The sequence below is a fragment of the Simochromis diagramma genome, unplaced genomic scaffold (assembly GCF_900408965.1).
Source record: "Simochromis diagramma unplaced genomic scaffold, fSimDia1.1 OVJJ01000663.1, whole genome shotgun sequence".
Taxonomy (NCBI): domain Eukaryota; kingdom Metazoa; phylum Chordata; class Actinopteri; order Cichliformes; family Cichlidae; genus Simochromis; species Simochromis diagramma.
The window spans coordinates 1,978,198-1,988,726 of record NW_024387049.1 but is presented as its reverse complement, the minus strand read 5'-3'; the positions used below and the strand labels follow the sequence as shown (position 1 = coordinate 1,988,726).

Genomic DNA, 10,529 nt, shown 5'->3' with positions numbered 1-10,529 from the left:
GAGCCAAACGAATATCTGAACCAATAACTTGGTGTTCCCAGGTAGGATAACAGAGCCCTCTTTTCCACTTCTTCCATGTAAGTGTTGGCCACAATGTATGAAACTGGGAAACCCATGGCACACCCATCTTTCTGCCTGTAGTACTCACCCTTGTATGTGAAATATGTGGAATGAACACAGTTCCAAGAGCAAACAAACTTGGTCAGTGCTGAGAGTGGTCCTGTTGCTGAGGTTGGGGTCATCCTGTAATCTCTTACGAACTACCGGCCTAGTCTATCCCAACCCCACCCTGTGACCACCTGGACCACTTTGAACTTAAAATGCTGGTGAGCCAGATACCACCGCATCCATGCGGTTGAGCCATTGCAGCAAGGCATGATCCGAAAAGAGGATGAAAGGGCAAGAGGTAATAACAAAGATAGTTGACTGACAGTGGATGGCCAGGCCTTCCTTCTCTACAGTGCTGTACCTGCCCCCCTGCTCTGACAGGTTTCATGCTGATGTACACCACTGGAACAAAACGCCCCCCAGCCCTGTGTTTGGGGCATCAGTCTGAAGAATAAAAAAAGAGGGATAAGTTAGGCATCTGGGTTCCCCACAGAGACCCTCCTTCCCCCGCGCAAACACCACCTGGCACTACTTTGTCCACTGGGGCACCCTTCCAGGTGAGGTCGGTTAAGGCTCCACAAAGCCTTTATGGTGAAATAATGTTCTTTCCACTTCAGGATTATGGCTCCAACAGTGCAAATTCTTCTGTAACCTATGCCATCAGTATATTTTGCAGCAATAAGGTTGCAAATATCTCGAGGGAGCTTATTGGTTTTATGCATCAAGAGATGTTTCTTATGTGACACCTTGGTAATGAGACACCTTTTTATATCAGTTGGGACTGAACCAGCTGATATAAATGTGCACTAAGTGGCAGGGTTACTTTCTAATTTCTAATAGATGTCAGCTGGTGTCATGCCATTTCCCATCTCCCTTTCTTTGTCTGTTCAATACTTTTTTCCCGTGTGATTTCTCATTATTAAACATAACTTAGTTTATGGATATATGTGGTTTGATTTCTTTACTTGTGTGGATTGGATGGGTCTTACCAACATCTGGTGAGAATGTCATGTCAATGGCACCTTAAGAAATATGTTTACTTAAAATATTGTGGCATGTTCAATACTTATTTTACCCACTGTATCTTTTGATAACAGCTTGCACCAATGACCCACTGGGTTTCTTTCAGGATGAAGCCAGGTGTTCCAGCTTTTTGACTTCAGTTGTTGCCATACTGGTTGGACTGGACTGGTTTTGGGGAGGTTGCTCTTAAAGCTACAGCATTTATAAATGAGCAGTGTGTTTGTGAACAAACACACTGGTCTCACCTGTCCAAAGGACGGGTGAGACCAAAGTGGAGATGTTTGACTGTAATGCTCAGCACCATGTTTTGTGAAAACTAAACACAGCATATCAGCACAAAAATCATACCAGTTTTCACCCACGTTGGTGGAGGGGTGATGATTTGGGCTTGATTTGCAAATTTGTAGGAACTTGCCTTGAGTCTCTTCTATACTAAAATATTCTAGAGTCAAATGTGAGGCCGTCTGTCTGACAGCAAAACCTTTTTTTTTTTGTGTGTGTGTCCCGTTTGGATCTTTAGCCATCAGAATTGTTGTCTTAAGGCCAAGATAGATGCCAAGCGGATTTATTTTACCAAGTGGATCATCATGGCCTTGCCATATTGGTCCATTTGATTGACCTTTATTATAATTATGAATTTATTTTATTTTCAGTTGCTACAAACGGGACAGACATGACTGGGGGATAGGACAGGGAGAAAGAATGAAAGAAAGAGAGGGAGAGAAAGAAAACCAAAGGGGAGAAGAGACGGTGAGAAGGGGGGGAAGAAAGAAAAAAAAAAAAAAAAAACCCAAACAAACAAAACACCTGGGTCACCTGTATGGAGAAAAAAAACAGAAGAGAAAGCAAACAACAAAGAGCAACATAATAAAAAAACAGCACCATCACAATAAACTAGCTAGCAGTAGATATCAGTAGATACTAAATAATAAACGATATTGTGCAGCACGCAAGATAGACAGCGCACAATGTGCTTTGAGGCAGCAGCCAAGAAAGGTGTAGTCCGCGTCTGTGAATACCCGTGTGTACACCTGTGTGCATACCTGTGTGGATCAGCATGCTTGCATTCCAAAGGTTTCTCCATGTAACGATCTGCTAGAGGGTGTGGGGGAGCCACAGCCCCGTCCTCCAGGGTATGAAGCAGGTATGGAGGAGATCAAAACTCCAGACATCCAGAGGCCCCCAGAACACAAGAGACCAAGGAAGACCAACAGAGGGGCAGCCGCGCCACTGTCCCAGTAAGAGCTGAGGAGAGTCCCAGATGAGGGCTCACTCAGCAGCCGCGGAGCAGAAGCCAGGGGGGGTTGCAGTGACGCGCCCATGAGCTCCGCCGGCAGCCAGCTGTGCCTGAGTGACCGAGCCCCAGGCCGAGAGGCCGGGGGCACCCCACCTCCGAAGTGGCCCGAGCGAGCCCCAGGCTCCAGGCCCCGATAAGCGGCCGCCAAGGAGTGAGCCGGTGTGTACCCGGACGCCCATCCCCAGACACAAAGAACCACCAACGCACCGATACCTGAGGGAGTCTGCCACTGGCAGGGGAAGTGGTGGTGGGTGGAGATAGGCCTCCAAACCTTGGAGGGCCTGAGATGTCCCCAGAGAGGTGGCGTCTGATACCCAACCTAACATATAGACACAGACATACAGGCACACACAGACACAAACATCCATTCCCACCCTCATGCTCTCATATGCACTTACTCCACACTCAACCAACGTGGAGACAGACATAAAGAGACGCTGTACACATGATCACACTCCCCAAGCGTACTCTACGAACCGGGTCTAGGTACCCTTGCCCCTGGAGGGGGGAACTGCACCCAGACCCAGGTGGTGTTACCCTTTTCCCTGCGGTGGGGAGAGGCAGACCGCCCCGACTCCGCAGCAGCAGAGAGGCCCCACACTCCAGACCGCAGTCGGACGGCCAACTCCTCCTAGCCCCCCCGCTCCAGCAGGTCGCAGAGAACGGGGGTGAGAGAAGACTCCAAACCTCCCTCCACCCGCTCATTGTAGTGTTGATGCATGTGTGTTCTAAGGCGCAATTAAAACCCAGGAGGGCATGGAGCTACCTGCCAGAGAGCAGCAGGTAAGCGCATAGTCCCTCCTGATAGCCCTCAATGTCTACGTGTATTTAAAATTGAGAGGTGGGCAACGACGCCAGGGGTGAGGTGTACATCCTGATGGTAATTTGGACTCCGTGTATCGTGCCCACCCCCAAGATCCTATATGTATGTGTAATGAGAGTGTGAGTAATGTGAATGTCTAAGTTGTGGGATAAAATTGAGGCAGAGGCAGCCAGAAGGGGACGGGGGGGGGGGGGGGGGGAGCCTCCTCTGCACCCTGGTGACATACCCCTACTCCAAGGCCCTGCATGTGTGGGTGGTTGTGGTGGAGCGGGAAGAGGGAGGCAGCTGGAGATGGGGAGGGAAGGAAGGGAGGGGCAGGTGACCCCTCCCTGGGGCCAGCTCCCCCGCTGACCCCAGTAGGCACCCCCATACTCCGCGACCCGCCAGGGAAAGGGGGCCCAGGCCCATCCAGACCGGGGCCCAGTGCAGCAGCGCCCCCGGCCCCACAGAGCCCGGGACAGTCCACCCAACCCCACCACAGAGAAAACTGTACCCACCCCACCATCCACTCATCTTCCAGACTACATGAGACAATAGACGCCCAGGCTGAGATCTTCCTCCACCTCTCCTGTATCTCCCCCTCCTGCAGAGAGTTCCTGAGGAGAGGAAAGCTCCTGCAAGGTGTGACAATCTCCTCCACCAGTTGAAGAGCCCCCCAGGTGGCTCGACGCACCGGCGGCACCCTGCGCCAGGGATGGGCCCCCATGCACCCACCCGCCCACAACCCCAGCAACACACCAACCAGGACCCAAGCCCCCGAGGCCCGGCCAGGGCCTCAGAATTAACCTCAGACATCACTCTGAAAAGTTTGAATGAATATACATTTATTTGTATATCTCTTTGTCTCTTTATTTAATCAACTTGTTACTATTCAACATAAAAGCATTTGAGAATGAAAGAAACAATTCAGTCTAAAGTAGAAGATATAAAGTTATTGATCAATTGCTTATTCAATTAATAATTAAGTAAAAACATAGGACATCTGAACAAACCACAAAGCTTCTAAAACAATGTCCTTGGACAGGTGAGACCAAAGTGGAGATGTTTGACTGTAATGCTCAGCACCATGTTTTGTGAAAACTAAACACAACATATCAGCACAAAAATCTCATACCAGTTTTCACCCACGTTGGTGGAGGGGTGATGATTTGGGCTTGATTTGCAAATTTGTAGGAACTTGCCTTGAGTCTCTTCTATACTAAAATATTCTAGAGTCAAATGTGAGGCCGTCTGTCTGACAGCAAAACCTTGTCTAAAGTTGGGTCTCACAATCAAGTCAAAGTTTAAACTTGAACTTGACAGAAATGCTGTTCTGGCCTATGTAGCAATGATGTTAAGAAGAGTGGGCATACATAATAAAAAACATACAGAAAATGATTACTTCAAGTTATTGCTGCTAAGGTATATGAGAAAAACAGTAACACTATCAAGAGAGACTAAAACTTTAATCAAGTTTTCAATCAAGTGTTTGCCAGCTTGTGTGTTTGTTGTGTGCTGCAACAAAACAGGAAGCAACTGAACTATTCAGATTACAGCTTAGTTGATTTGCTTTGTGGAGGTAAGTTTGATCCACTTTGGTTCCTCTCCATAGTCTTCGTCCTGCAGGGAAAAGGAAAACAGAGAGGTTAAAACTATAGAAATTGTTTGACGAGTTTGCCGCCTCGCTTGCAGCTTAATTACCCATTGGCTTCAGCTTCATCAGTTGAGTCTGGAAGCTCTTTTCTTCTGGTCTCAGGAAGCAAGAAGGCAAGAGCTCCACTGATGAGTGTAAGGCTGCTGTAGACTATGATTGGTATGGACCAGTGGTAGATGGCCAACATGTTGACTGGTGGAGATATCAGACCACCAGTTCGATACACAATAGAGCCCAAACCAGAAGCTGTTTGTCTGAAACAAGAATGTATATTTTAAGGACTACAGAGTTTGAGAGCCACACTAACATTATGGCTGCAATGGCAAGGAGAGAGAGAGAGACTCAGCTCACCGAAAAGATGTTGGAAACAGCTCCTGAACATACACATTGCACACGGAGCCTGCCCAGTTAGTGAGAAAACGTCCACAGGTTGCTAACGCAGTAATAGCAACAGCATAACCTGAAACAGACTGACAGATTAAGTTTACTGCTTTCAGAAGCAGCTAATTCATATTTCCTTCATCATTCACATAATAATTTTAGAGAAATTTAAGAACCCACAGGTCTGTCTGTAAATCAGCAAAAAGGGTCCAGGCCCATTTCTTGGAATCTGTGACTTACAAATTCACTTGTCCCCCATCTCTTTCACAGTTTTGTAACTGTACTGGGTTTCCACAGCTGTAAGTTTGCACTCAATGACCTTCCAAAGATTTCAGGATGGAGCTCATGATAGCTGCTTCATTATTTCCATTTTATCAGGTCTGTGTGTTGCTGCAGGAGTTTCACCCCCCTCAGCAGATTTTAGTTTAGGCTTTACCACAGAGACCCACTTATGGTTTAACAGATGAATTTTGTTACTTGCAAAGTTACACCTGTATTTTATCATGACAGTTAGAAGCCCTTTAGTGTTTAGTATCGTGAGATGACTGAATGGCACTGCCATCTAAAAACAGACAAAACAAATAAACAAATACATATAGCTTGGACCATGTATTGATGGGCCAGCATTATTAGCTATGAGCCGATTTATAGATATCAGCATTTATAACAGCCAGTGAGTGAAAATTAAACAAGTAAAGAAGAGAATACTGACATTTCATAGACTGTCCACCAGAGAGCAACCTGCAACTTCCTTTTTGGCAACACAGGTGCTTTGTAAGCAGCTAACACAACAACCAGCTGATCTGAGCAGAGTCGGGACAGACCAAACAAACCAACAAAACAACAGTCCTGAGTGAATACATCTGAGGAGCTCTACCTTGAGGAACCGCTAGCATTAAGAGACACAACAATCCTCCAATTAGAAGTGTTGCCATGAGAGATGGTTTTCTTCCCACTGCTTCCAGCAGCCAGATGCTCAGAATATGAGCTGGTATTTCAGACAGGCCAAATACTGCCTGAGTCACGAAGATGTTCAAGCCAAGTTTTCCCACACTGAATGAAAGGCAGAAGTAGGCAACATTCAGCGAGAACCTGGGGAAAGACAGAGATGGATTTCAAATACAAATTGCACAACTTGATCTGACACTTAAAGGCTCAGTAGAGCAGATAGGTGTAAAATATAACTTACCATGCCAATGTTATGGTAAAGAAATATTTCCTAAGCACAGCTGATTGGATAAGAGTTTTTATGCCTCCCTTTTTCTCAGGGTCTTTCACAATAATCTGTAATGCACAGGGGTGAGCACAACATCATGCTAACATTGCTCATGTTAGCAATCATTTAATCCTACAGCCTTACAAATGTAAGTCTGACTTACTGCATCACAGTCCATTAAATTATTATCCTTCTAATGCAACTTTGGCCTCAGAAGTTGACACAGTGTCCTTGTGGTTCTAGTAGGCTTACTTTATTAGAGTCCATCATTACCCATCATTTGCTCATTATACTGCTAATATTTTATTACATAGCAGCTTTTATTATTGCTACATGTAATATTCCTTTCAAGTCTCGATACAAAGGCAAGTGAATGTTGTGAAGGGTACCTGGTCCAGCAGATAGTTTGGAACCGTGCGCTTGTTGATGGCTGCAGCTTTTTTGATTAGCTGTTTAGCCTCCGTTGTCCTTCCAGTGCCCAGCAACCACCTGGCTGACTCTGGGATAAACCTGTCCAAAACAGGCCAGTGGCACTTAATAAATTCAAATGTACCAGTCACAAGGGATGGCGTAATAGAGAGAGTTAATGCACACCATATGTAAATAGCAACCAATGCAAGTGGAGCTGCCGTGATCAGCTGAGCCAGTCTCCAGTTTCGTACAAAGTAGATCATTCCAGCGAGGAGGCACTGTCCAACTGCACCACATAGCTGAGTCACACATGCCCCCCATGAACGATTGGACACCCCGATCCATTCAGTGGCTATAACATTTTTTTATTTTATTTTTTTTAAAAAAGGTCAAAAGACAATGTTGACAGGAATTACAGAGCCCTGAATGCAGACAAAATGTAAAATGCTGTCAAATAATGTTTTAAAAAATCATTAATTGAAAAAAGAATGAATAACAAATTATTACCAGTACTATAGAGCTCAAGTCAGAAAACAACTTTTAAACCGATAAAAAGGGACCATATAAGAAACATATAAAAAATATAAATATAAATATAAAAAACATCAGTACAGTTTAAAAAGAGGGAAGTATAATAAATTAATAAATATAAAGTCAGTGATACATTTTTTTTAAACAATTCATTTATCAATTAACCATTCAATTATTGCACAAGAGAAATGTTGACTGCACTTATGTCCCCCAATGACTAATATATTACTTGAAAGTTTGGAGATGATCAAATGGAAGCTGAAGCTTTTTCCTAATTTGTATGACCCTGACCTTTGACCTATGACCTTGAAGCATTACATACTAAAATGGTGTATTTTATTATCTTTATCAGTATTAATGGAGAAGAACTGACTGAAACATATAGTTTCTACAGGCTGTAAAAACTTGAGATTTTAATACATATTCCTGCACTGTGGGATTTTTGTAAACTGGCATCATTGTGACGTTGTTGGGTGCTATACTGAAAAAATAAAAAGAGTGGTGTACAACTCTCTCTATGCCCTTTCATATGATCTATTCCTCAATATGGTTTCTTTTATTTTCTTTCAAGGTCAACTTTCACCGTGCGCAGTAACAATGAAGACCTTCCCCAAAATTAATCAGAAGTCAGCAAATTTTCTGTTTAAATTTTTAGCGAGGAAAAATGGTTTTTATCTGTTATCGTATACTACTTTTATAATATGCACTGATAACAAAGTTTAATTCAGACATATTTAAGACAATTACCAACTCAAATTGCTTCCAAAGCTGGTGCTTTGCAACCAGGGAGCTTCTCAACTACCTGCTATGACATAACCTTTTCATACTGAATATAAGCATTATAAATATTTTTTTTCTTAAACATGTATTGCTATCAAACAACAGCTAAGATATAAGTCTGTGAGTTTCAATATAAATCAGACTTATATACCTGTTTGACACAAAGTACGATAAGAAAGGGATAATACTTTACCCAGGATAACGCCATTAAGTCGATATCCCCCATAGCAAACTCCCGCCATGAACTGAGATGCCAGATAAAAGTAGAAGTTAGGCGATAATCCAGTTGTGACAGTAAATATCACCATTGCAACAGCTGGGATTTGACATGCTCTTTTTCGACCAAACCTGGAACAGATAAGATCCCTTAAGTCACTTTGTCTCCTCTGGACAAATTAAATATTTAGTTGATGTTTCACATTAAGTGACAAAAATATAACAAATGCACCAAAAAATAAATAAATAAAAAAATCCAAATGTTAACACTAAAAGTATTTACTTACGACTCTGCAAAAGGTCCAAATAAGAGACAGCCAACAAGGATGCCAGCCATTAGGACAGTTTGTGCTGTCTCCAACAAACTAGCCCGGTCACAGACTAGATCAAACTGGGGAGAAAAATAACCCATATTACTGACATTCATTCATAAAAGTTCACATTATTTACATTATAAAAGACCAAGACCTACATCAGTGACTATGGTGGCTTCATACAGCATGTTCCCATACACCCATCCACTCTGGCACCTTGTAGTGTCATTGAGCCCGTACTCCCTGATGGCACCGATGTCCCAGTCCACTGGGACGAACATCCGACATCTGCTGAAGGTCCCATCATCTTCCCGAGGCATGGTCAGGTTAAGCTGCTCCTCTGTGGTCAGGTTAGGAGCAGCATTGAGTATCCAGTCTGTGTTGCAGCGTCTGTCTGGATCTGACTGGATAAAAAGTACACTGGCAAAGTGGAAAGGCAGAATAACATTAGGGAAGCTGAGAGCAAAAAGGGTGATCTTCTGAAATAACCCAAACTCCCCGATACTCCGCAGAATCTCCCCGAAATCAGCCATTTTCTGGGCGCCTTCTTTCACTTTAGAGATGCTGGCCGACGACGACCTTTAAACAGTGCCTATTAATGTTTAAACCCCAGATCATGTATTTCAGGAACGATGAGACAGCATTTCACCAGACATTTTATTTTATAGAGAAAACTCCTCTCACTGATGGAGATGATAGTTTAACCTGACATGAGCCTTTTCTTCATTTCACTTTGTTTAATTAGTTTCCTCTGAGTGTGGTCACCAAAAACCTTCAGCAATTACAAGAGCTTTGGCAATGTGGCAAATTTCAATAACAGACCCAATCCCGACGCCTTAATTCAGTTTAATTTGCTATTTCCAACAATCCAATTCAATTCCATTCAAATTTATTTATATAGAGCCAATTTACAACAATAGTCGCTTCAAGGTGCTGTATGTTGTAGGGAAAGACCCTGCGAGTTAGAAACATAAGTGACGGTGCAGTATATAACTTACAGTAAGACACCTTGCAGATAGCTTACAGTTTTTTCTGAATGCTTAAACCCTAACTGTGATTCCTGCAGCACAATCTCTAAAACTATTCAGACTTATAGCAAAACCACTCACTGAGTTTGCAAAACTAAAAGCACAAAAACTGCTTTGCACTCAGTTTGCAATTTTGTAACACACACTTTGCAAAACTGTAGGCACAATTCACTGCACAACACTCAATTACCAAATTTCCAACACACTCCTAGCAAAAGTATACACATGTATGGCTATCATTAACACTAATCTGCCAACTGTCTGGCACACTTTCACATGTGAAAACTTTTTTAGATAATTAGTTCACTTTGCAATCAGCCTAAGCACTATAATCCAGGTAAGCTGTGTGTGTGGAGTACAATGGAGGGAGCAGGAAGAGTGAGAAGTAGAGGAGGCCGAGGAAGAGGACGTGGAGGTGAAGAAGTAGGATGAAGAGGACGACAAGGACATGGAGGAGCAAGAGGAAGACGAGGAGGGGGGAGAGGAAGATGAGGAGGGGGGAGAGGAAGGGTAGGAAGAGTAAGAAATAGAATTGCTGATGACATCAGAGCTACAATAGTGGACCATGTAATCAACCGTGGAGTGACCCTGAGGGTAGCTGGCCAACGGGTCCAGCCTAACTCGAGCCGCTACACTGTAGCAGGCATCATAAGGACATCTTGAAATGAGAATCGGTGAGTACAGTCACTTTGCACAAAGATTTGTAGCACTGCCGTATGCCAATGAGAAACACACCAATACCATAGATGTGAAAATACTGAAATTGTT

At 43.7% G+C, this 10,529-nt stretch overlaps 1 protein-coding gene across 1 annotated transcript; it reads right to left on the bottom strand.

The window, feature by feature from the left end:
* Positions 1-4,780: 4,780 nt before the first annotated feature.
* On the bottom strand, positions 4,781-9,699 carry LOC120741834 (solute carrier family 22 member 13-like). Its single transcript, XM_040044912.1, has 8 exons — positions 8,892-9,699; positions 8,397-8,448; positions 6,832-7,244; positions 6,455-6,549; positions 6,143-6,357; positions 5,236-5,344; positions 4,932-5,138; positions 4,781-4,850 (listed from the first exon to the last, which is right to left on the bottom strand). Exons 1-8 carry the CDS (start codon positions 9,264-9,266, stop codon positions 4,781-4,783), a joined length of 1,536 nt encoding a protein of 511 aa, XP_039900846.1. The 5' UTR covers positions 9,267-9,699.
* Positions 9,700-10,529: the final 830 nt, after the last annotated feature.

Coding starts and splice junctions, on each gene's coding strand:
- LOC120741834 (XM_040044912.1), bottom strand. CDS start 9,266: ATGGCTGATTTCGGGGAGATTCTGCGGAGTATCGGGGAGTTTGGGTTA. Junction 7,245..8,396: donor ACTTAATGGCGTTATCCTGG/GTAAAGTATTAT, acceptor AAAATGTTATAG/CCACTGAATGGATCGGGGTG. Junction 5,345..6,142: donor AATGCTAGCGGTTCCTCAAG/GTAGAGCTCCTC, acceptor AGTCTGTTTCAG/GTTATGCTGTTGCTATTACT.